General features: G+C 44.5%; 1 protein-coding gene across 1 annotated transcript; it reads left to right on the top strand.

Moving 5' to 3' along the window:
- LOC139226787 (synaptogyrin-2-like) lies at positions 1-26302 on the top strand. Its single transcript, XM_070857799.1, has 4 exons — positions 1-298; positions 12301-12535; positions 15127-15263; positions 19865-26302. Exons 1-4 carry the CDS (start codon positions 200-202, stop codon positions 20045-20047), a joined length of 654 nt encoding a protein of 217 aa, XP_070713900.1. The 5' UTR covers positions 1-199; the 3' UTR covers positions 20048-26302.
- The last annotated feature ends 731 nt before the right edge of the window (positions 26303-27033 follow it).

Here is a 27033-nt window from a genome sequence, read left to right as displayed (position 1 = left end):
GCCCTATACCGCTGCTGGCACTGCGCGCTGTTGACTGTGTTCAGGTGCTGTCACATGATAATCCAGCCCCTCTCTCTCACTCACTCACTCAGCAGCTCAGCGTACTGACGTGTACCGAGGATTCTGCAGTGTGAGCCGGGAACCGCTTGTCAGCACCGGGTTTCCAATTTTCCCCACCCCACTCCCCCGCAGCAACGAGATGGAAGGGAACGTGTATGGCGCAGCCAAGGCGGGCGGAGCGTTTGACTTAAAGAACTTTCTACAACAGCCACACACTCTCACGCGGATCGTGAGCTGGGTGAGTGAGAGCTGAGCCAGGCCAGTGGGCTTTTTGTTGTTGCTCCCGGTGGGGAGAGGAGTGGGTCAGGCAGAGGTTATTTTTTTCTCCCTATGGTTTTAAATGATGCTTCCCGCAGAATATTTTGTCAATTTCCCGAGCATTACAGAAATAAAATCAGGAAGTGAAAGAGACTCGAATTATACTGCAGCCTTCAAAACTTCCCCCTCCTGATTCTGTAAATAGGATCATAAAAGAGCCATTTAAAAAAAAAAATTGCATTGTGATTTTTATTTCTTCGCTGTCGCTTTCTTTTCCTTTGTGGCCAGGCCTAGAATAGGGCGATATCCGTCTTTCTCCGACCGTCCTCCGAATTCCTCAACCACTTCCGCATCGGTTGGAGTTAAGGAATCACATGCCCTGTGCTCTCGAGTTCCAGCTTAACACCCGAGAGCAGCGCTAAAAGCGAAACCAACATGTAAAATCTTGCTGTGTAATTGGAGCCCCCCCCCTCCCCCCCCCCCAAAAAAAACCCAAACAACGTTTTGCCACCAGTGTAAATATTCTGCCCAAATCCGAAAACCAGGGTCATTAACAGTGAACAGACCAGCGAATTCTGCAAACAGCGCTCTCAGGACTGATCCTGCTGTGAGGCTCCAGAAATAAACCCAGTTTTCTGCCAGAAACATGGCTGCTGCCCAGTGACATCATCCCTCCACCAGCCCTGCCTGAGCCTGTACCCTCCCAGTTACATGTAGCTGAACAATGTGTTTAAAAAGAGTTTTTGTTCGACGACTTGTTGCTAATTTCGTAGGCGGTGTCTGATAAGCCATGTCGCCTTGCGATTACATCAAATGTGTTTAAAGAGGCCCTGTGACCTGGCTCCTGATCTTTTACAAAGTGTGACTCAAAGTGTTATACACCTGGTGACTGATGTGGCACAATTTTATGGATTATTATTTGGGGGTTAAACTCTTAAAATTACATTGGTAACTTCTATGTGGCTTGTTTGTCTTCGGGTAAACACTTTAAATGATCTTCTGTAGTTCCCTGGTGTCGAGGATGACTTGCTTCCACACTAAAATGAGTTCTAAGGCTGATGAGACCAATGTGGAATCTACAGTCTCTGTAAATGGTAGGATACTGAGAAGTGTAGAGGAACAAAGGGACCTTGAAGTGCATGTCCACAGAACCCTGAAGATAACAGGCCAGGTAGATGTGATTGCACTAGAGTGGGTACAGAGGAGATTTAAAAGGATGTTGCCCGGACTAGAGAATTTTAGCTATGAGGAAAGATTGAATGGGTAAGCCATTTAAGAACGAGATGAGGAGAAACTTCTTCACTCTGAGTTGTTAACCTGTGGAATTCTCTACCGCAGAGAGTTGCTGATGCCAGTTCGTTAGATATGGCCCTTACAGCTAAAGGGATCAAGGGGTATGGAGAGAAAGCAGGAAAGGGGTACTGAGGTGAATGATCAGCCATGATCTTATTGAATGGTGGTGCAGGCTCGAAGGGCCTGCTCCTGCACCTATTTTCTATGTTTCTATGGGCTGGGTTTGTTTTCTTTGGAACAGAGGAAGGTGAGGGGAGACCTTATTGAGGTGTATAAAATTATGAGGGGCCTGGATAGAGTGGTTAGGAAGGACTGATTTCCCTTGGCAAAGGGGTCAACATCAGGGGCTTAGATTTAAAGTAATTGGTAGGAGGTTTAGAGGGGATTTTTTTCACCCAGAGGGTGGTAGGGGTCTGGAACTCACTGCCTGAAAGGGTGGTAGAGACACAAACCCTTCATAGCATTTAAAAAGTATTTGGATGTGCACATGAAGTGCCATAACCTACAAGGCTATGGACCAAGAGCTGGAAAGTGGGATTATGCAGGATAGCTCTTGGTTGGCCAGCGCAGATGTGATGGGCCAAAGTGGCCTCCTTCCTACTGTTAATTTCTGATTTCAGTAGAATGTTGTCCCTTGCCCTGATTTTTTAAGTCCGTTCAATTGCCATTATGGGTATTTCTGGTTCAAGTTTAATACAGCGTGACAATATAGGATCTGTCCCCGTCACTATTTAACCCACCTTTCCACACTTCCCAGTCCCTTACTGCCTGGTGCATTCTTTGCACAGGCATTTGCTGCTTGCCATTAGTCCATTACTCTGTGGTTTTTCCTCGGGCTCTGATCTATGACAGGGCTGTAGCGCATGATCTGCCTCTCTTACTCTGGAGTCTGTGCTAATAGGTTCCAAATTTAAACATTACATCAAGCAATGATTCTGTGGCAGTGACCTAGAATCATAAATCATAGAACGGTTACAGCACCGAAGGAGGCCATTTGGCTCGTCGAGCCCGTACCGCCTCTCCCCAAGAGCACTTCAGCTCGTCCCACTCTCCCGCCCTTTCCCCATAGTATTGCGGAATCTTTCCTTCAGGTACTTATCCAATTCCCTTTTGAAAGCCACAATTAAGTCTGCCTCCGCTGCCCTTTCAGGCATCGCATTCCAGATCCTAACCACTCGCTGTGCAAAAAAGTTTTCCTCATGCCACCTTTGGTTCTTTTGCCAATCACCTTAATTCTGTGTTCTCTGGTTCTCGACCCTTCCACCAATGGAACCAGTTTCTCTCTATCTACTTTGTCTCATGATTTTGAACACTGCTATCAAATCTCCTCTCGAACTTCTCTGGTCTAAGGAGAACAACCCCAGCTTCTCAAGTCTATCCATGTAAATTAAGTCCCTTATCCTGGAATCATCCTCCTAAATCTTTTCTTCACCCTCTCTTTCACATCCTTCCTAAAGTGTAGTGCTCAGAATTGGACACAAGACTCCAGTTGAGATCGAAACCAGTGTTTTAGAACCAATGATTTGTGCACATATACCCCCAGGTCTCTCTGTTCATATAACCCCTTTAGGATTGTACCCTTTAGTTTATTTTGCCTCTCCTTGTTCTTCCTACCAAAATGTGTCACTTCACTCGTTAAATTTTATCTGCACATGTCCGCCCATAAGGACCGAGAGCAATCTAGAGTAAAAATACTTAATTGGAGGAAAGCCAGTTTCAGTGGTTGAGAATGGATCTGGCCCAGGTTCTCACTTGTCATACGCGTTCTTTCTTTTTTGGCTTCATCTTGCTCGCTTTCTCTTTCGTCATCCAGGGAGCTCTGGTTTTAGTTGCTCTTCCTTAACCCCTCATGGGAATGTACCTTTCACCAGCTTGTCGTCTTGAAGTCTATCATTATCCTCCTCACTGTTCACTACACTTCCAAGTTTCCCCACAACCGAGGTTAAACTGACTGGCCTGCAGTTGCTGGGTTTATCTTTACACCCTTCTTTTGAGCAAGGATGTAACATTTGCAGTTCTCCAGTCCTCTGGCACCACTCCTGTATCTAAGGACGATTGGAAGATTATGGCCAGTACCTCTGCGATTTCCTCCTCAACTTCCCTGAGCATCCTAGGATCCATCTAATTCGGTCCTGGTGACTTATCTGTTAAATACAGCCAGCCTTTCTAGTACCTCACCTTTTATCAATTTTTATCCCATTCAGTATCGCAACTACCTCCTCCTTCACTGCCTATGACAGCCTCATCTTCCTTGGTGAAGACAGGTGTCCCCACCTCCTTGCGTAGGTCTCTCTTTCTTTTGGTCTCTAATCGGCCCCAACCCTCATCTTGCTACCTGTTTATTATTTATATGTTTATAGAAGACTTTTGAATTCCCTTTTATGTTAGCTGACAATCTATTCCCATACTCTCCCTTTTGCGCCTCATTATTTTCTTTTTCACTTCCCCTCTGAGTTTTTTTATATTCAGCCTGATTCTCACTTGTATTCTCAACCTGACATCTGTCATACATGCTCTTTTTTTGGCTGCATCTTGCTTGCTATCTCTTTTGTCATCCAGGGAGCTCTGGTTTTAGTTGCCCTTCCTTAACATCTTGTGGGAATGTACCTCGACTGTACCTGAACCATCTCCACTTTAAAGGCCCATTGTTCGATTACAGTTTTGCCTGCCAATTTTTGATTCCAGTTTACCCGAGCCAGATCCGTTCTCAACCCACTGAAATTGCCTTTCCTCCAATTCAGTATGTTTACTGTAGATTGCTTGCTGTCCTTTTCCACAGCTAATCTAAACCTTATGATACTATGAGCACTGTTCCCTGAATGTTCCCCTGCTGACACTTGCTCCACTTGCCCCGCCTCATTCCCCAGAACCAGATCCAACAATGCCTCCTTCCTTGTTGGGCCGGAAACATACTGATCAAGAAAGTGTTGGGACTCTTGTCAATTTCTTGGTAACTTTACTTGCAACGTTTCTATCATTTTTGTACATTTGCTCCCAGTACATTATTTTAAGAGCTGAACCTTTTGCTTTAGACAATCTTGTTTAAACAGTGCCCAGTGTTTGCAGCAACCAAGGGAACTTTGAGATCAATCGTTGAATTTCCACCCCCTCGTGTCTCCCCCACTGGAGACTGTGCTAGAAAAACTGCAGGGTGTGAATGGGATAATCAAAAGGTAAAACTGCAAACTCTGGAAATCTGATCTTGTTTTTTTAAAAAGACGCTTGAAATGCATAGCAGTTAGTCAGAATGTGTAAAGAGGAAGGACTGACTGGTTGGCAGACCAGGCATTCATTGGAACTCTTGAGCTGTGTTCCTGTCTACCTTTGCCACTGCCTGTTTCTCACCAGTTTGGTTGTTTTACTTTACTTCATTTTTAAAATTTCAATATCTTGTGTCTGTTGCCTAACAATGAGCTTTTCCCTTCAGGGGATGTCACTTTACATCTTTGCTCACCTTTTCCGTATTCAGTTTTAATTCTCTGCTCCTCCATCTTTGACAGCTTCCTCATTATTTTCTACCTGAACATGTTACTCAGGGAACTGGTTGTTATCTATCTCTCCTTTTTTTTTATTATATAACCTCCACTGCTGCAAAGGGAAATTTGCAGATTCCTGGCTCACTCTTGTTCTAATTCCCCAATCTAGTCCTGATCCTTCGGCTTGTCCCCTTATTTAACTGAACTTAAATTCCAACTTTAAAAGCATTTGGTGTGATACTGATGATCTATCATATTTAATAAATACAGGTATTAATTTCCAAGGTGTCTGGGGAGGAGTCGCATTACTGAACCAGCCCTTCCCTCTGTTCATGGAGTGGGATGAATGAATGGCTGGCTTTGGGGATGACTGCAATTACTGCGGGGTAGCTGTGACATTATATCAGTCTTTAACAAAGTTCTAAAAGGAACTCCTTCCAATAAAGAAATTGGAAGATGTCGAGTGCCCCTGCATGTAGGACACACCTCGAACTTGAGTCCTTTCCCTGCACCCCCCCCAATCACACACACCAACTCTCCAAGGAAAAATATATAATTGCTCGTGTATAGGCTGCACTTCCAAGTTGAACATTTACTTGTTTTTAAAAATTCCAGCCTATACTTTGGTTAATACGATAATTCAGTTTCACTTTTGTGATGTTGCAGTATATTGAAACTGAAGTTGGCTTGAATGAACTCAAACTGATAACTAGGTCACTAGGAAAGGTTGCAGTCGAGGTCCCGAAGAGTAATGTTGTTCGTAGAGGATGGCACTTGAAAGCTTAATCAGCTTTTGAAACCGTGGAGCCTCAGTGAGAAGTGGTGATAAGAACAGGAAGTGTTTTCTGTTGTAATCAATTTCCACACTGCACAGTTTTGCCACAGTGATCCACCTCTTTGTTACACAATTAAAATGTTAAATTCTATATTTTATTGCTTGCTCGCAGTGTAAGATGTTGTATCTCTGCTTCTCTCTGCAGTGTAATGTAGATGGTGTCTGTCTGTCTTTGGCAATATGAACATGGTAACAACCAAACTCTGAACTGGCTCTTGTTTCCACCCAGTTTTCTCCTCTCTACTCCTGAAGGACGGGAATCATACTGGGGTGCTGTTCCACATATGCGAGCAGCAACCCTCCCAAGTAGCTGTTTTTCACATGACCCTGGAGAGTGAGGATTGACTGATTAATTGTTCTACACTGCCTCGCCCCCTCCCTATCTCTGTAACCTCCTCCAATTCTGGCCCTGTGCGCATCCCTAATTTTTAGTGCTCCACCATTGGTGGTTGCGCCTTCCGATGCCTAGGCTGTAAGCTTTGGCATTCCCTCTCTTAACCTCTCTACCACTCCTCCTTTAAGAAGCTCTGTAAAACCTACCTCTTTGACCAAGCCATTGGTCACTTGTCCTAATATCTCTATGTGGCTCAGTGTCAAATATTGCCTGATAATACTCCTGTGAAGTGCTTTGGGGCACTTCCACGATATAAATGGAAGTTGTTTTGCATCAGAGCTGTTCTTGCCTGCCACATGTACACCCAGCGGCCAGTGGATAATGATCAGGAATTGCCAACCTCCAACCCAGGGACCCTGGGGTCAGTTGTAGCAGCCTCGCCACTTCCCCAGCTGAGATCTGCCAACTCAACACATTGCACAACAATTGCACCCATGTGCCACAGTCCTACACCAGGGAGCGCATTTACCCATCCGTGAGGCCCCCCCCTCCCCCCCTCCATTGACCCTGTTGTAAAAGAAAGACTTGCATTTATATAGTGCCTTTCACGACCATCAGATGTCCCAAAACGCTTTACAGCCAATTAAGTACTTTTGGAGTGAGTCACTGTTGTAATGTGGGAAATGCGGCAGCCAATTTGCGCACAGCAAGCTCCCACAAACAGCAATGTGATAATGACCAGATAATCTGCTTTTGTTATGTTGATTGAGGGATAAATATTGGCCAACACCAGGGATAACTCCCCTGCTCTTCTTCGAAATAGTGCCCTGGGATTTTTTACGTCCACCTGAGGGGGCAGACGGGGCCTCGGTTTAATGTCTCATCTGACAGACGGCACCTCCGACAGTGCAGCACTCCCTCAGCACTGCACTGCAGTGTCAGCCTAGATTTTTGTTGTTATATGCTCAAGTTCCTGGAGTGGGACTTGAACCCACAACCTTCTGACTCCGAGGCGAGTGTGCTACCCACTCAGCCACAGCTGACACCGTTCACTGATCTCTTGGTTTGGTTTCCTGATGGACCTGCTGTTGGATTTGCCTCTGCCTTGTTCTGTTGTGGAATGAGGGTGAACTGTCTGATGCTGACAGAGCTGGGGGAATATGGGACTCGGTACAAATTGCAGGTAGTGACAGCACATTATGTTCTGCCATGAGAGAGTAAGCCTTCTCTTACAATTCTTACATTAAAAAAAATAAAGTTATTGACTAGTAACTTTCATCCTGAGATGAAGGGGGTTGTCTTATGAAGAAAGGTTGATCAGGTTAGGCCTATACTCATTGGAGTTTAGAAGAATGAGAGGTGATCTTATTGAAACATATAAGATTCTGAGGGAGCTTGACAAAGTAGATAGAGAGGATGTTTCCCCTCGTGGGGGAATCTAGAACTAGGGGGCATAGTTTCAGAATAAGGAGTCGCCTGTTTAAGACTGAAATGAGGAGGAATTTTTTCTTGGAGGGTTGTGAATCTTTGGAATTCTCTACCCAGAGAGCTGTGAAGACTGAGTCATTGAATATATTTAAGATGGCGATAGACAGATTTTTGAATGATCAGGGAGTTGAGGGTTGTGGGGAGCGGGCAAGGAAATGGAGCTGAGGCCAAGATCAGATCAGCCATGATCTTATTAAATGGGTTATATTTAATAAGGCTCGCGGGGCCTAATGGCCACCTCCTGCTCCTATTTCTTATGTTCTTGAGAGCATTGAGAAAGCTGCTCATTTTTTGTATCAGACTATTTTGCCATAATTAAATGTTTTCTATGATATAGCTGTGGGTTTAATCGTCTGACATGCCAGGGTTACCCAGGGGCTGATGGTCGCCATAGGGCGTGCGCATGTGGTCATCTTGGAACAGGAACCAGGAGCAGAGAACGTGCTGAATTTCTATCTTGTACTCAGCGATGGCTTTTGTAAACCAAGAGATCACAGCCATTGGGAAAGATTGAACAGGTTGGGGATTTTTTTATTTCGAAAAGAGCAGACATAGAGGAGACCTGATAGAGGTCTTTTAAAGTTATGAATGGGTTAGACAGGGTAGATGCAGAGAAAATGTTTCCACTTGTGGGAAAATCCAAAACTAGGTGTCATAAATACAAGATGGTTACTAATAAATCCAATGCCTTTGGTTCCAAAATTCAACGCTCTGAACTTTTTCCCTCCTGATTTGCTGCACTGTTTTGCTCTCCGAATGTTAAGTGACTTGCGATGTCTTCCTGTGTGTGAAGAGCACTATAGAAATGTAAGTTGTTAATTTGTTTGGGAAAAAGACTTGGAAATTTCCATTGAAGACTCAAAGATAACATTTGTCTTTTGGTCCCTGATTTTGTATCTGCTGGCTTCAGTAAGAACACACATTACATTGTAACACACATTCAAATTACTTTACACTACATGACCAGGCACCAAATCTCCCCTCCCTGCCCCCCTCAAAACAAGCAAGAAAGAACAAACTTGCATTTGTATTGGACCTTTCATGACCTTGGGACATCCCAAAGTGCTTCACAGACAATGCAGTACTTTTGAAGTGTGTTCACTATTGCAATGTAGAGGAACACAGTAGTCAATTTGTGTGCCAGTACACTGGGAGAACTCGCCTGCTCCTCTTCGAAGAGTGTCATGGGATCTCAATTTCGCCTTGTGTGGATCAGTGTCAAATTTTTTGACTCATAACACTCCTGTGAAGTGCCTTGGGGCGATTTACTATGTTAAAGGCGCTATATAAATACAAGTCATTGTTTGTTGATCTTTAACGTCCAGCTGAGAGAGCAGTCAGCCTCGCTTTAATATATCATCCAAGAGGCTGGCACATCTGACAGTGCAGCACTCCCTCAATACTGCACTGAAATGTCAGCCTAGATTATGTGCTCGAGTCTCTGGAATGGGGCTTGAGCCCACAACCTTTTGACTCCAAACTGAGGCAAGGCTGGCAAGTAAGCATTTGAGTTAATCTGTTCCGGTTCTGCCTGATGTTGACCGACTTTGGTTCCAGGATTTGCTGTGCCATATAATGTTTCAAATATTCGTGATGCCTTAAATGTTCATCTTTCAACCCCTCCTCCCCAATCATCTTGCATGTTGTTGCTATTATTCAAAACCGCATCTCCCTCAACCTTTTCTTCCTATCACCTCGCTGGAACGTTGTGCACTCAACCACAGTGGAAGGGTTAGCAGAGGAGAGAGAATTATGCACACAAGTCCACTTGTCATTTTCTCGTGCCTTTCCTACCCTGCTGTATCCCTCCATTTTTATGGTTCTGGCTTGCTTAACTTTTATAATAAAGGTGACTTAGCTGGGGATTGGGTCAGTTCTCTTTACGTCAAAAAAAATTAAATATAAGCTCCAGTGGTGGGCCTGTGCTCAATATTATTGGAATGCAAGCATCATGTGTGTTTCTGCATGTCACGCTAAACAGTCAATGAGAAAGTGCTGGCAGATCTGTGTAAACGGATACAGGGAGCTATCATGTAGAGTGCATGTTGTTCAAATCAGTTCCAGTCAGTCGGGTTGCCAACACTCCAGGATTGCCCTGGAGTCTCCAGGAATGAAAGAGTAATCTCCTGGACACTGCTGTGAGCAAACCCAGGAGCTAAATCATTGGGGGTATTACAAAATATTATTGTGTTTTCATTTTGTCTGGGGATTTTTGTTTTAGTTATCAAAATATTGGAAGTGGGAGGGGGGTTTCTGTTTGGTTGGGGCAGTTGGTGATGACAAGTCATATGATGAAACCTCCAAGAATATGTCCAATAAGAGTTGGCAACGCTATGTGTCAATGAATAACAAATGAGATGAAAACAAAAAAAAACTGATAATGACCTGCCATCTCTTTTTGAAACATTGAGCGGTGATTATTGATCTGACCAAGGATTCAATCACTCCATGACTGTTCAGTGATTAAGGGTTACGGGGAGCGGGCGGGTAAGTGGAGCTGAGTCCACGGCCAGATCAGCCATGATCTTGTTGAATGCCGGAGCAGGCTCGAAGGGCTAGATGGCCTACTCCTGTTCCTAATTCTTATGTCCTTATGTTCTTATGTCCTTATGAACAAAGACTCCCATTTTAGGGCTTCGGATAACATCACGGACCTCAAGAAAGCGCTAATTAACGATGCCGTTTGAACTGCCAGATTAAATAATAGTTTGTCTAATTTTTCATAATGCACATTGCTGTCTCAATTAAAGTATGCTGACTTTGTGTTGAATGAGGACTTGAAATAGTTATCACATGAGTTGCAATCGGTTCTAATAGAATTATATTGCAGTAATGTAGTTAAATTCTAAAGGAATTAGTGCTCCAGTCTTGCCAATTAATGTGGCCTAATTCTGGAAGCAAGGTCCCAGTTAAGGTTCTTTTTAAGCTATTTCAAACTGGCCAATTATACAGAATATTTTACGTGATTACGACACGGTGTTGGAGTTATGCATTTTGCAGGATTGTAAACAATATTTTCTTGAATAAATAATGTATATTCTCAAGTGAGCTTTTTAAGTGTATAACAGTTGTGCAAAACATCGTTATTTTGGCCCAAGTGTCAGCCAGTGACTCAGTGGGTAGCACTCTCGCCTGAGTCAGAAGGCTGTGGGTTCAAGTCCCACTCCAGAGACCTGAGCACAAAAATCCAGGCTGACACTCCATTGCAGAGCTGAGGGAGAGCTGCACTGACAGAGGTGCCGTTTTTCAAATAGACGTTAAACCGAGGCCCCACCTGCTCTCTCAGGTGGCTGTAAAAGATCCCAGGGCACTATTTCGAAGAAGAGCAGGGGAGTTATCCCTGGTGTCCTGGCCAATATTTGTCCCTCAATCAACATCGCCAGAAACAGATTATCTGGTTATTATCACATTGTTGTTTGTGGGAGCTTGCTGTATGCAAATGGCTGTTGTGTTTCCTACATTACAACAGTGACCACACTTCAGAAAGTACTTCATTGGCTGTAAAGCGCTTTGGGACGTCCGGTGGTCGTGAAAGGCACTATTTAGATGCAAGTATTTCTTTCAAGTTTTTCAACTTCTTCCTCTTTTTTTTCCTTCCAACTCATTGGTGGGGTAGGGTTCATATGTAGCACCACCCCCTCCAGTGGCAATTCTTCAATAGGTAGTAACTGTAGGCTATCTTTCCGACCATGGACAGCATCAAGGTTGAGTTGATCCTGCGCTCACACCATGTCTACAGATGTGCTTTGTCCAGTTGACAGCACTGTGAAAATCACGAGCAAGAAAAGGCCGAGCATTAAACATGAGCCACCCATTGCTGTGTCTCTCCCAGAAACTCCCATATTTTATAAAATAAATGACTTTGGTATAAAGATAGGACAAGCTATACTGCTGTTTGAATTTGAACAGATTTCTTGACTGACTAAAGGGGGTGTAATGCAAATATTTTAATTTTTATCCCCAGTGTGTAGACCATCTGACCCAAATCAACTATTTTGTGTCAGAGCTGTATTTGAGGGCTGCATTGTACATACTGAGAACTCCATCATCGGCAGTCCCTTGAGATCGAGGCAGACTTGCTTCCACTCTAAAAGTGAGTTCTCAGGTGACTGCACAGACCAGTACGGGAATTACAGTCTCTCTCAGGTGGGACAGACAGTGGTTGGAGGAAAGGAACTACAGTGTTGAAGACCTCCACAGCCTTGTACAATTTAGTGCACAACTGATTAACTCATTCAGGAGCTCTAGATACTAATTTGGGATTAAATGGCAACTGTGGAAATGCCATTTTGGTTAAGAACAATTTCTTTGGAATGCCTGAAGTTTGTGAAGGAGTGTGTGTCATGGTGAATGTTTTTGAATTTTTGTGTTTTTTAGATGTGACATCCGGATCTCTGTAGCTATAAGTTTTGGAGTGGGGTTTGCACTATCTATGCCTTGTGTGTCTTGTATTTTGCATTGTAGAGTGCTTTGGGACATCCTGAGGCACTATATAAATGCAAGTTTTTTTTTTGTTGCTTAATTTTGCTTGTATTTTTTATTTTTGTTTCTTCCAGATCTTCTCGATAGTCGTGTTTGGCTGCATCACCAGCGACGGTTATATGAATCTGTATACTTCAGACCTGAAGTGCATCTTCAATGAAAATGTGAATGCCTGTCACTATGGTGTAGGAATTGGTGTGATTGGATTTCTCATCTGCATGGCCTTCTTTGCTCTTGATGTATATTTCCCTCAGATCAGCAATGCTAACCAACGCAAGTACATCGTTATGGCTGACCTTGGAGTTTCAGGTAGCGAGACTGCATAAAATGTGGCCTGTAAGCTTTAGGAAAAGCTTTCTGTAACCTTTGCGGCGTTCATATCCGGGGCAGCCTCATAGTTAACTTGTGATCGTATCCACACTAGGATTAATAACGGCAACATTATCGTTTGTTTACTGAGTAGTAATCAGAACTTTGAAAACTTAAATATCTCAAATTACATGAGCTGCCTATGAGCAAAACCCTGGGACCCAACCGCCCCACCTGATTTTAAAATTGATTAGTGCGGTTTGTCACTGAGCCACACGGAGCACAAAGGTTTGGGTCACAACCCTGGTTACTGTAACCTATTTTAGTCGAGCAGCAATGGTGCTGCTACACCAGGCCATGCTGTCCCTGGTCAAGGGAGTGGGGGCGGGGAATTGTCAGCCAGGGTTCCAGGTTTGATCGATATCTAGTGATTCCAGGTGGAGTGTGTGTGTGTGTTTTGAGGCAACAGGGTTGGACTGATCTCTACATTCCTTGCTCTTTTTCTTCCCTCTCCTCCCTACCAGCAGCTCTTGTGTCTAAATGTGCCCATGTTGAATGGCTACTTGGGTGAGGGACTAGTATAGTATTCGGCAATCCCTCATGTCGATTCCACACCAAAAAAGATGAGCACTTGGGTGTTTCCATGAGGGACCTGACATTCCAGGTCCCGAACTACATCTTGAAGACTGGAAGCTGCCTGTGCGTGAATTCTTTTAATGTGTGGTGACCGTTGTACACCAGCTACCACACTGGCTTGACAGAGCTAGGCCTTGGTCCAGTGGCAAGGGTTAACCAAGACGACTGGAGACCATCTCTGCTGCACGGACCTAATATGCACATATACTCCTACTGTCCTTGGGATTGATAGACCGCAGTGTGAGCCCCTCAGCCTCGCTGCTGGCCCGTGCTGTACCTTTCCCCCCCCCCCCCCCCCCCCCCCGGCCCCGACTCCGCTGTTGGTACATGCTGTGCTACTCCTGGGCCCCAATCTCTCTCCGCTCTTCGGCCCCCGACCTCTCGCCACTCCTCGGGGGGGGGGGTTCCCCCCCCCCCCCGGATCTCGTCGTTCCTCCGCTGTTTGCCGCAGCTCCTCCTGCGCCTGGGTCCCGACCCCGCCGATGGTTTAATTGGCAAACTGGATTTTGGTGACGTCAAATCGGTCGCCCTCCCAGAACGGCTCGCACTGCTCCCTGCGGTGGCTGGCCCCTGCTTTTAACCCCGCCTGCCGCTTATAGTGTTCTCTCACAGTACGGGTGGGCGCCAGTGAGGGACTAGTGTGTGGCTGGCAGCTATGGGTCTGTGTGCCAGGATCAGCACTTCAGTCAGAAGAGGAGAGGGAACTTGTGGGGGAGGGGGTGAGAGAAAGGAACAGTTATTTGCAACTCCATCTCCTGTGTGGTTTTAACTCTTCGCTTCAATTTTGGAGGTGCAATATTATGTTTAAGATTCAAATATTTTATTATTTTTTCCCCTCAGTTATTTGTGTGATTTTTAAAGGATTATATTTTCTTTCTCTCCCTCCCCCATGGTGGATTTACTGGTTCTTGCTGAAGGGGTTGTTGATGTAACACTGTCCCAAGCAGTTTATCCCACCATCGAGTCTCCAATGACCAATGCTGAGGGCCATTGCCCTGGACATGACTGACTGATTCTGACCTCGGCATCAAATTGCTTTATAAACATACTCCCACATTCCTGCAGCAAACATCAATCCCTTCAGTGATTCCAAAAAAAAAAACATTAACTCCGAGATTTAACAATTTAAGCAGCATCAAATGCTGAATTGTTTTATTGCCAGTTGCTGGTGCCTCCATTATTTGCAAACTTTCTGCCTGGTTGTCATGTCATGACCTAGATTATTGTGGTGCAGTCTTGGTCTTGTTGTCCCAATAGCTCCCACAACCTATCCCCCTCTCTCGCACTTCCTGAATCTGTTAATGGGAGCTGGAACTCCCTGGTACCCAAGACCCGAAAGCAGTTTGCAACTCCATGAGCGAAGCCAAACTCAGTTTGTAAACAATTTTTATCATCCGTTCCAACCTTTCAAACTGAATAACTTTATGATCAGTAGACTTCCAAATATTCCCTTGCCTCATCTTAGCTTATTATTCCCTCCTTTTATTAGTTGGGAGAAAGTCCAATATTGCCTCCTCCCCTCATGGATTCCCTTACTCGCTGTTTCATGTTCTTGCATTACTTCCCTGTCTATACAAACTTTCCCCACTGTGAATCCTAGTTTATATGTGGGGAGAAAGTTCTCAGTATTTGGATGAAACCTGATCTTGGTCTGCACTGGTGTGCATTCTCTCAGTTAAAGCTCCAGCATACCCATAGCTGACGAGTGGTATTGAAGTTCAGTATTGAAAGGGTACGGCAGCGAACGAGGTGTGAACTCATAATTAAGTGTCGGTGCATTGGAGTGAGTGGGCTATCGCTGACCACTGTGTTTTGTTCAATTTAAAGTCCATTTGGTGCCGATCTCTATTTTGTGAAATAGTGTGAAAAGGTCACTCAAAATAATGTCGGCGTTGTTTGTGCTGGTTTGTGAGTATCTACTCATGGCAGTCTAACCAGTCGTCTTCTTCTCTTAGCCCTCTGGACGTTCCTGTGGTTTGTTGGCTTTTGCTTCCTCACCAATCAGTGGGCGTACACCAATCCAGTTCCACTCATAGGGGCAGATAGTGCTCGGGCCAGCATCGCCTTCTCCTTCTTCTCCATTTTCAGCTGGGTAAGTCACACAGCTCATTTGTACAGCAGTTTCATTGGTGTATTAAAGTTGGTGGCTTTAAAGGATATGGTCGATTTGTGTTAACCACAACAACTTGTATTTATACAGTGCCTTTAAAGTAGTAAAACGTCCCAAGGTGCTTCATAGTAGTGTTATAAACAATATTTGACACCGAGCCTCATAAGGAGATACTGGGGCAGATGACCAAAAGCTTGGTCAAGTGGTAGGTTTTGAGGAGCGTCTTAAAATGAGGAGAGAGAGGCGGAGAGGTTTAGGGAGTGAATTCCAGAGCTTAGGGCCTTGGCAGCTGAAGGCACAGCCGTCAATGGTGGAGCAATTGAAATCGGGGATGGTCAAGACACCAGAATTGGAGGAGTGCAGAGATCTGGGAATGAGGGGGATTTGGGGCTGGAGGAGGTTAGAGATGGGGAGGGGTGAGGCCAGGGAGAGATTTTAAAACGAGGATGAGAATTTTAAAAACGTGGCACGCTGTTGAACTCTTCTAGCTCTAATGAACCAACAGCTATTTTTCTACAAAATTGCCCTGTATCTCATTTGGCCCATTTTGTCTGTGCCAGCCGAAAAAGAGCTATCCAACCTAATCCCATTTTCCAGCCCATAATCCGTAGCCCTGTGGCCAGTGCATATCCAAGTACTCTTTAACAAACAGTATGTCATGTAACAAATGGATATGGTCACTTTTTTTAAAAGGAGGGTTTTAAGTGTCCACTAGTATAAAAATGACTCATGGAGTCGGATGACATGAATGTATCTCTTGAGAGGATCAGGCTACTGTATCACAAGTCAACCGCTTTGTACTGTGGAAGAGAAAGATCTGGATTGCTTGGATCGTTTCCCAGTAATGTTCTTGCTGATTTGGGTCAATAGGCAAGTGTTGGTGTGCGGCCTCTGCTGAGCTCTGGAAGCCTGGGAAATTAAACGCCCGCTTTCCTCAAAGATCCCTCCGCAACACAAGTCCGTAAATCTCACCAACACAAAAGCCAAATACTGTGGGTGCTGGGAATCTGAAATAAAAACCGAAAACGCTGGAAATACTCCGCAGGTCAGGCAGCACCTGTGGAGAGAGGAACAAAAGTTAACGTTTCGGGTCAATGACCTTCGGTTTCCAACATCATTATTTTGCGGTTGAATAAAGGGCAGCGGCGTGAAAACTGGCTTAAAGGTAGGAAAATAGTGATTGCCACTGGTTACAATTGGTTAGGGAGGGAAAGAGTAATGATTAACTTCTCACTGTTTTCGGCGAGGGTGATGGTGGAGCGATGCATCAGGGAAAATATGGAGTGACATCATTAAAGGCGTAAGTCACTTGCTCCATAATTTCCCCCCTCTCGCGGTCCAAGGGTCCCTAAGTTGTAGATGCATCATTAAATGGCGCAAGTCCCCAGGAAGATTTGGGCAGTGTTAATGAAATATACTCGCCCTTGTGACTAGCATGACTTCCACCTACCCCCCCGTTCGGTCCCAGTGACACGGCTCATGTGCTGGGGCCACAGTTGTGGATAAGATCAAAGCTTGCTACTAATTGTAACATGGCAGGTGAGTGAGTTGGTGCTGTTGTTACCTCTATGCCTTTGTTACCTCTAGACTTGACTATTGCAACGCACTCCTGGCTGGCTTCCCACATTCTACCCTACGTAAACTAGAGACAATCCAAAACTCAGCTGCCCGTGTCCTAACTCGCACCAAGTCCCGCTCACCCATCACCCCCTGTGCTCGCTGACCTACATTGGCTTCCGATTAAGCAATGTCTCGATTTCAAAATTCTCATCCTTATTTTTAAATCCCTCCATGGATTCGCCCCTCCCTATCTCTGTAATCTCCTCCAGCCCAACCATTGGTGCTCGTGCCTTCTGTTGCCTGGGCCCCAAGCTCTGGAACTCCCTGCCTAAACCTCTCCACCTCTAACTCTCTTTCCTCCTTTTTAAGATGCTCCTTAAAACCTACCTCTTTGACCAGCTCACCTGTGCTAATTTCTACTTGTGTGACTCGGTGTCACTTTTTTTTCACCTGTTAAAGGTGCTATATAAATACAAGTTGTTGTTGTTGTTGTTTGACGGTTGCGTTGTTTGCCTGTGTTTGATCTCCAGCTGCGTAACAGCAGTTGCAGTCACCGTCTGCGGTCACATTCTATGTCCCGTGGTAGAACGTAGCGAGCTCTGTTTGACGGGGGAGCGGAGGGAGCAGACACATATATTTTTCTTCTGGCTGGGCATGCTGCAGACTCTGGCGGAACTGTGTTTTCCTGGGGAAGGGGCAGCAGCAGTACAATGGCTAATGGTCTGAAATTGCTGCTCCTGTTAAAGCTCCTCGAGCTGCAAGAAACTCTGGTGAAGCCATGAGAGGGGCATGGGGGGAGGAGACTAAATGGTGGTTCTCTTGAAGAAAATATGCAATTGTATCGGGCCCTGGTGAGACCAAACCTGGAGTATTGTATACAGTTTTGGTCTCCTTACCTAAGGAAGGATAGACATGTAATAGAGGGAGTGCAACGAAGGTTCACCAGACTGGATCCTGGGATGGGGGGATTAAGTAGACGAGGCCTATATTCTCTAGAGTTTAGGTGATCTCATTGAAACATACAACATTCTTACAGGGTGGATGCAGGGAGGATGTTTCCCTGGGTTGGGGAGTTTAGAATAAGGGATTGGCTATTTAGGACAGATGAGGAGAAATTTCTCCTAACATCTGTGGTTGGTAAAAATGTTGGGCGTCCATTATTAAAGAAGCAGTAGCAGGACATTTGGAAAAGCATAATTCAATCCGGCAGAGACAGCATGGATTTATGAAGGGGAAGTCATGTTTGCCAAATTTGCTGGAATTCTTTGAGGATGTAACAAACAGGGTGGATAAAGGGGAGCCAATGGATGTGGTGTATTTAGACTTCCAGAAGGCATTTGACAAGATGCCACATAAAAGGTTACTGCACAAAATAAAAGTTCACAGGGTTGGGGGTAATATATTAGCCTGGATAGAGGATTGGCTAACTAACAGAAAACAGAGAGTCGGGATAAATGGTTCATTCTCGGGTTGGCAATCAGTAACTAGTGGGGTGCCACAGGGATCAGTGCTGGGACCCCAACTATTTACAATCTATATTAACGATTTGGAAGAAGGGACTGAGTGTAACGTAGCCAAGTTTGCTGACGATACAAAAATGGGAGGAAAAGCAATGTGTGAGGAGGACACAACAAACCTGCAAAAGGGCATAGACAGGCTAAGTGAGTGGGCAAAAATTTGGCAGATGGAGTATAATGTTGGAAAGTGTGAGGTTATGCACTTTGGCAGAAAAAAATCAACGCTCAAGTTATTATTTAAATGGAGAAAAATTGCAAAGTGCCGCAGTACAATGGGACCTGGTGGTCCTGGTGCATGAAACATAAAAGGTTAGTATGCAAGGACAGCAAGTGATCAGGCAGGCCAATGGAATCTTGGCCTTAATTGCAAAGGGGATGGAGTATAAAAGCAGGGAAGTCTTGCTACAGTTATACAGGGTATTGGTGAGGCCACACCTGCAATATTGCGTACAGTTTTGGTTTCCCTATTTAAGAAAGAATATACTTTGGAGGCAGTTCAGAGAAGGTTCACTAGATTCCAGAGATGAGGGGGTTGACTTATGAGGAAAGGTTGAGTAGGTTGGGCCTCTACTCATTGGCATTCAGAAGAATGAGAGATGATCTTATTGAAACGTATAAGATTGAGGGGGCTTGACAAGATGGATGCAGAGATGATGTTTCCACTGATGGGGGAGACTAGAACTAGGGGACATAATCTTAGAATATGGGGCCACCCATTTAAAACTGAGATGAGGAGAAAATTCCTCTGAGGGTTGTAAATCTGTGGAATTCTCTGCCTCAGAGAGCTGTGGAAGCTGGGACATTGAATAAATTTAAGATAGAGATAGACAGTTTGTTAAATGATAAGGGAATAAGGGGTTATGGGGAGTGAGCAGGGAAGTGGACCTGAGGCTATGATCGTATTGAATGGCGGAGCAGGCTCGAGGGGCCGTATGTCCTACTCCTGCTCCTATTTCTTATGTTCTTGAATGTCTTCACTGAGCTTGGTGAATCTTTGGAATTCTCTACTCCGGAGGACTGTGGAGGCTCAGTGGTGGAGTATATTCAAGACCGAAATCGATAGATTTTTGATATTAAGGGAATCGACGGATATGGGGATAGTGCAGGAAAGTGGAGCTGAGGTGAAAGATCAGCCATGATATTGAAAAGCGGAGCAGGCTCGAGGGGCAGAATGGCCTATTTCTGCTCCTATTATGTTATGAAAAAGGTATGTTCCTAATTAGATTTATTTACGTAACTGAGCATTTTGAAGAAAGTGCAGCCACTGGACTAAACTCTCCAAAAGTGTGGGTGCTGCAAAGAAGTGAAAACATCAGGGAAATGAAGTGTGCAGCTAAAGGAGTGAATAGAATTGCACAGCAAAAGGGATCGTCACGGCATTGAAAGCCCAGCAGCACAGACCTGGGCTCCGCTTTGAGCCCCAGTGTATGTTTTAATGGCACGGGGAACGCTTTTCCAGGCTTTGAATTCCTGATCTTAAGTCTCTTTGCATTGCCTTCCGTTTAGGGGTTGCTGGTGTGTTTTGCCTTCAAGAGGTATCGCATGGGGGCCGAGGACTTCTCCGAGAGGTACACTGATCCGTCGCACGATTACCCGCCGTACCCCAACGTTGCTGAAAACTACCAGCAGCCTCCGTTTGGTAGCACTGCCGCGCCGAACTCTGAGGAGTACAAGCCACCTACGTACTAAACCAAAATGAGCAGTTCCCCGCAGCTCTTCTGGCGTGTGAGGCAAACTGAACTGTACCGTGGCAAGCTGCAAAAGAGACTGCTGTCTCTATAAACAATCTTTTCCTAATTTCACGGTGTGACTTCGCCCCCCCCCCCCCTTTCCCTTTATTGGGCCTTCCTGCCCTCTGCGAAACAGGTAGGTATTCTGATGCTAGGCTTCCTCCAACACTACTGGCCACCAAGAGGTTGTGTGTGTGTGTGAACATGCTGGGTGGGCGTCCTCACACTGCCACCAAGGGAAGGGAAGCCTGTGCTCTGCTTCTCTTGGTGGCAGCACAGCTAAAAGGGTTGAACCCGTTGTACAGAGCAACTCTTGACACAACCCCCTCCCTTCCTCCCTCTTCTAAAAGCTAGCCTTTCAACGCAAGGTCTTGTTCACCCAAACACATACCTGTCCCAAGCAAAGATTTCCGATGTCACCAAACCACTTCCCATTCACTCCTGGTGCACAGACTTGTTGTTTGAATATCATCCTTCATTTTGATAACACGACGTAATGCCAAAATAATGTCTTCGCACCAGCTAGCTAGCTAGACAACCGTTCTTTTTCTTGTTTTTAATTAACTGGGTTTAAGAGCAATTTCTGCACAGGAGAATGTACCTCACAGGCTCCCACCATTTCTTACTGTATGCATTGCAAAATCTAACCTTTAACTGTTGGGAATGGGATGCTCCCCTCCATAAAGTTGGCACGTTTCCACTTGGATTGCACAAGTTTGGGAACCCTCACTGGCTCAGTGCACTGTGACTCCGAGATCGGAGTTTGGCAAGGGGACCATCAGCAACAGCTCTTTAGGGAAAACCACCTGGTCCCACTGCTATCAGAGACACCAGAACCTTTCTCTGGGTGCAGTCTCACTAGGTGCCTATGGCACGTGCCTCAAATCATTTGCACTCTGCCCACCCTTGTGGGCAATGTGCCTTAGCATTGTCCATCTGCATGACCGTCCTCTGATTATTGAGGGAGGTTTTTGGGGCAGTGGCAGAAATGTGGTTTTGCATTCGTGAAGTGCACCAGATCTCACCATGCACAGTTGCTTTAAACTCTCATTTGAGCAACAGCGCCAGGAAAGCACGCAGATTTACTGCTGAGTGACTGGCAGTGTGTAAAGGGTGGTGAACTTTGCAACCGTGGAATTGGCACATGTGCACAGTATAAAGGGGGCGTAAGTGAAACAAATTCTCGTGGGTGCAAGCGCAGGGTAAAATTTCTTGTAATGCAGCACCAATCAACACGAAATCCCACTCATAGAAATAGTGCTGGAGATGGACATGTCGCGTGGGTGCTGATGGAAATGGTTTTGAGTTTGGGGCTTCAGGCCTCTGTTGGTGGAAGGAGCTTTTACTCTGCATTAAACTTGGGTTATCCATGGCCTGTCACCGGCCAAGGAGCTCTCAACTGGATATAAAAAGTAGAAGATGTTTCATACTGGCAGTGACATCCCTCAAGTTGATGAGCAGGAAAAGGATCAACCTAACTCATTGAGTTTAACATTCAGAGAAGGAGGATCTATCGAAGTAAAGTGATTGGCAAACATTGCTCACCTTGAGTAGGGGAGGGCTATGGTCGGATGGAATACTTGTTTTTCTGTATCCGATTAAGTGCAGGTTTATAAGAGTTAATGGGCAGTTTGTGGACAGAGTATGGGATGGAGGGTTGCTGAAGTGTATTGAACTGTCTGCTCTAACTGGAATTAGTGAAGAATTTTTTAAAGTGAATATGTTGGCAATATTGGAAGATGAATTTATAGTAATACAATGATCTGGGTGCAGAGGCTTAGTACTATCTCCAATGAAGTGAATTTAGATCTGCCCTTTAACAGCTCCTTAGAAATTCATTGCCATTCTAAGAGAAGCATTTCAGTGCACTAAACTATGCCCCACTCACTCTTTCTGCATGTGCTGTGATCAGAAACATCACAACAGGTTTTTAAATTAATGGAGTGTGACATTGAGTTTTAAAATGAGTTTTTTGAGCTTGTGGAGATTTCTAGCGTATGCAAATTGGGGAAGATTCCGTCCCTTTTGCCAGTTGTAATGGTGCTCACGCCCATCAGTACCTAGCATTTTTACACAACTGAAAAGGACACCAGTAGCAGATTTAGATCATTTCACCGCTCTCCAGCCAAGACCTCCTTAAGGATACAATTTTCCGCCTAGTTTTCCCAATGTCCCGTTGTAACTTTGATGGAAACTCTGAAAAATGGCGTAAAACGGCCCTTTACGCAGTTTCTCCTTATGTCCACTAGGGTACTGCCAAAGTTGCAGTGGGAGTTTGGGAGAAATTGTGCGGCAATCCCAAGCGTGTATCTCCACTATAAATAGCACAAGGCCCAGCACTTGAGCTTGTGAAAACAAGATTCCATTTAGTGCTCCCATACTTCACCACATATTAGACCCATAAATATCCGGCTAGATAAATTGGATACAATTTGAAGCCTTTTTGAACTTTTAATATCTACTCCATGTAATTGGCCATGGCCATTGAAAACCCTTGGGAAATTGAGAGATACAAGCCGCCTCAATCATTTAAATGATGTCCGTAGTTCATTAATTCCTATGAAATGTGTCCCCATAGAAGAATCATCATAGAATGAAACAATTGTGAAATATCAAATATGACACAAATTTATGATAAAACTAAAAGTAAATGAAACAGATTATTGAGCTGTGTGGTCCCCATGTGCTGTACATCCCTCGGGAATGAGTCTCTGTCCTTGTGTGTTGTACATCCCTCTGGAATGAGTCTGTCTCCATGTGCTGTACATCCCTCTGGAATGAGTCTGTGTCCACATGTGCTGTACATACCTCAGGAATTGGTCTCCATGTGTTGTACATCTCTCTGGGACACACTACTCTTTGATCAAAAATTGTTGCAAAAGATTTAACACATGTTTTGTGTTTTTTTTCTGGGAGCTTTGAGCAGCTTGGCACCCACTGGTTGCGGTTCAGTTTGCCACATGTTTTAGTAAATGTTACAGCATTGATGAGAAGAGGGAACTCTCCAAATGCTCTGAGCGCTGGATATGAACTCATTGACCTGCTGGGTTTGATTGTTTCACAGCTGAAGCGAATTTTTTAAAAGATTGCGTGCATAGATAAGGTGCTTATTTTATGTTTTTTGTTGAATGTCGGTAGGGTATGTAAACGAGGAGTGTGTACCTGCTGTGCCTTTGTGGAATTACTGCAAGGAATTTTAACTTGTAATTCTGCTGGATTCTTTGCAATTTTGCAAGAGTGGTCACACACTTTATGAGGCATCCGAACTATGCTGGATTCAAGACAACAGAAGTACTTTGTTCACAAGTGTGCAGCATAGATCCCAACCTGAGCAAGCACCGTCCACACTGTACGCACAGTTCAGATTTAAATAACCCAGGGGAGAGTGACCTTGGACAGGCAGAGGTGAAATGTTATGGTTTTGGGGGTGGGGGGTTGGTGATACTGACAAAACCGTGTGCTGTATGAAGGCTGTGTGCGGAGGGGACTAATAATCTAATTGGCGATCTGCTTTAGGTAGTTAGATTGTATGCAAAGAGTTGTGGGTTATATTCTATCACCTATGGCAAAGTTAAAAGGACCGCAGATGGGACAAGGAGCTCGCAAACTCTCCATTATTGTGGAAACATTAAACCGAGGCCCCGTCTGTCGTCTCAAGCTGGACGTAAAAGATCCCATGGCACTATTTTGAAGGAAGAGCAGGGGAGTTATTTCCGGTATCCTGGCCACTATTTATCCCTCAACCAACATCGCTAAAACAGACTGTCTTTCACATTGCTTGCTGTGCACACATTGGCTGCCCGTTTCCTACATTGCCACAGTGACTATACTTCAAAACGTTGGCTGTAAAGCGCGTTGGGATGTCCTGAGTCCATGACAGGCGCTATACAAAGGATTTCTTTCTTTTATATTTCATCTGATCTATCTTTTGATCAGATACGGAATCACTTTGTGGGTGCAGCAGGTGCGACGCTGTGCCTCTGACCCTGCTGAAAGCTGTCAGCTGCAGTATGGGCGGTGTCCAGTCATGATCTAGAGGTTTGCATTTGCATTAGCAACAAAAGCTTATTTGTCCATTGATTCTTTCCCATGGGTTAGATCGTCTGTTTCCTCCAGGCCCCGCCCAATGCAGAGCGCTAGGAGAAAGAAGACTCGATCCACTACACAGTCTGAATATTAAAAGGAGATTTCAGTTGCCTTTATATTCACTTGGCTGGCTGGATAACATATATCCATGAACAAAAAGATCAAATTTAAGAACTGAACTTTCTTCCTCCAAAACCATACTAATCCATAATAACAGAAAATGCACAGCAGGTCTGCCAGAATCTGAAGGTATATGGGTTAATGTTTTTGATGTGTATATAGATGGATTTGTGTTTTGCCCTGGCCTGAATGGTTAACATTTCTCATTCCTGCTGTGCATTTTCCATTTTGCATGAGCGCATTTTTTTCTTTTTAATCTCCACTCGGACGTATTTATTTTTGTGCAAAAATGTCGTGCAAAAACTCTCGGCAAATGTTGGGGACTTTGGGTGGGGGCCGGTTCAGAGCGCACACATCCCCGGCAGGATTATCGCTTTCTACAGTTGGAAGAGGTTATTTAATCCTATGCATTGAAATGAAAATCTGCACACCTTCTGGGATCCAGTGATAAGCGATGGTAATAAGTTGTTACTTTCATTTAAGTTAATTTTTTTCGCTTTTGTACTTTATATTCTGTAATTTGTACAATAGCCAAAATCACTTTTGTAAAAGGATTCTTTTGTATTCTTTATACTGTATAAACTACTGAAATGGGCCTTCAAATGATAGGGAAATGTTATTTAGCTTTTGGTTTACTGTGGCATATACTGATTGAATGTAAAATATCCAATTGTAGTATATTTGGCAACAATTGCACTGGGAATGTGTTGGATGATTAACTCGATACTAGCTGCAAAGCGCACTCTTTGGAGTGATGATATCCGGGTCGCACAGATGATTGACGTTGGTTCAGCGTTCAAGTTGAGGGGACTCCGGATTGGAGGCCAAGTCTGCTGGCCACTGCGGGCTGATCTCTCGCCACATGACTGGTGATGTGCAGGACCGTGACTAGCTGGGATTGATCACACAGACGGCCCACTGTCTGTTGCTGCAGCTCAGCACATCTCCCACTGCACTGTGGTGCTGTACTAAGGCTAGTTTTTAATCTATCAGTGTTCACGTGTGTGAGGTATCGGCTCTGGAAGGATTTCACTTGCACCAGGCTCAAATGGACACTTCACCTTCTGCCTTTTAATATTTATGCACTGTTTAGTGGAAGTGAAAAGTGTTGAACATCCACCTGCTAATGCATTCAGCACACTCACTAGAAAAAATGGCTTTTATTTAAACGAGAACCTCCTAGGTTATTTCTCCTACTTAAATACGCTCCACAATGCCATATCCAAGAGCTGACCTCCAACAGTATAGTTTAAGCTAATGTTGAGCAACCATATTGTGTTTGGTCTTGCCATTGCTTGGCTAGAGTCAGCTCTCTGTCTGACTCACATTATTTTTAGCAGGTGAAGAGTGCCAATTGGTGAAAGTCCGCTTCTAGTTTCTGGGGCTGTGTTGTGGCTTGTGTGGCTCATGCCGTTTTGCAGTTGGCAAAATATATTCTAGGCCGGGGTTCCCACTTCTGATCACCGTCCAGTCACCCCTCCACATTCGCGTGGGCTTGACTGTGACGTCCTCAGAAGAACTTGCTCAAACCTGTGGAATGATACCCGACAGGAACTGATGCCTTCAGGAGAGGAGGAAGAATTTGTTTTAATTCACTTTATGATGGAAGAGCATAGTATTGTAATGTTCAGTTGCTGAGGTAACCTGGACAGCAAAGGATGGTGTTTGGTGAAGAATGACTTTTATTTCAAAATCACATGGGCTGTACATTTAACTACATACTACTTTCACAAAAATACATCTGAACCAAAGATATTTTTTATTTACTACAGCTAATGTTGGAGAAATTGGTGTGGATCTCTATAACGTACATGCCTTTGCCCGTGTGGTGTGCCTTCTAATGTCCTTTCATTGTTAATATTGATTGTACTGGAGCTAACATGGCAATGCATCATTCTCTGTACCTGTTCAGTTTGGACTGAGACTTTCAAATAAAGCACACAAAATGGTTATTGGTCACGGAGTGTTCAATCCCCATTGTACAAATAAAAACTTTTTTTGAAAGTAGTATCAGAGGTTTGTTGACTTTATTTTCTGTATTAGAGGATGAGCTTCACGTTAATTTTTGAGCCAGTTGTTTCAATGTCATCTTGGCAATTACATAAACACTTTAGGTATGTCTTTGTGCAATGTATCCTATGCTAAATTACTGAGCGACTTCAGGATGAGTGAGGATCAAAACATACATTTCAGTTGTATTTTTACTCATCAAGTTGGCTTATTTGTGGATATCCAATTTTGGTCTAATTAAGGTACTGTGGATTTACTTTTTTTTTTAAAAAGGATTTTTTTGACCTAATATAAGAACATAAACAGGAGCAGGAGTAGGCCATACGGTCCCTCGAGCCTGCTCCCGCCATTTAATATGATCATGGCTGATCCGATCATGGATTTGGGTCCACTTCCCTGCCCGCTCCCCATAACCCCTTATCAGTTAAGAAACTGTCTCTCTCTCAAATTTATTCAATGTCCCAGCTTCCACAGCTCTCTGCGGCAGCGAATTCCACAGGTTTACAACTCTGAGAAGAAATTCCTCCTCATCTCAGTTTTAAATGGGCAGCCCCTTATTTTAAGATTATGCCCCCTAGTTCTAGTCTTCCCCCATCAGTGGAAATATCCTCTCTGCATCCACCTTGTCAAGCCCCCTCATAATCTTATGTTTCGATAAGATCACACCTCATTCTTCTGAATTCCAATGAGTAGAGGCCCAACCTATCCCCATAAGTCAACCCCCTTATC

The sequence above is a fragment of the Pristiophorus japonicus genome, chromosome 16 (genome assembly GCF_044704955.1).
Source record: "Pristiophorus japonicus isolate sPriJap1 chromosome 16, sPriJap1.hap1, whole genome shotgun sequence".
NCBI lineage: Eukaryota > Metazoa > Chordata > Chondrichthyes > Pristiophoridae > Pristiophorus > Pristiophorus japonicus.
This window is presented reverse-complemented; position numbering and strand designations above follow the sequence as displayed.

Bases quoted from the DNA above. Each gene is read 5' to 3' on its own strand.
- LOC139226787 (XM_070857799.1), top strand. From the start codon at position 200: ATGGAAGGGAACGTGTATGGCGCAGCCAAGGCGGGCGGAGCGTTTGAC. The intron at 299-12,300 runs GTGAGTGAGAGC...TGTTTCTTCCAG, and splicing joins TCACGCGGATCGTGAGCTGG to ATCTTCTCGATAGTCGTGTT. The intron at 12,536-15,126 runs GTAGCGAGACTG...TTCTTCTCTTAG, and splicing joins GGCTGACCTTGGAGTTTCAG to CCCTCTGGACGTTCCTGTGG.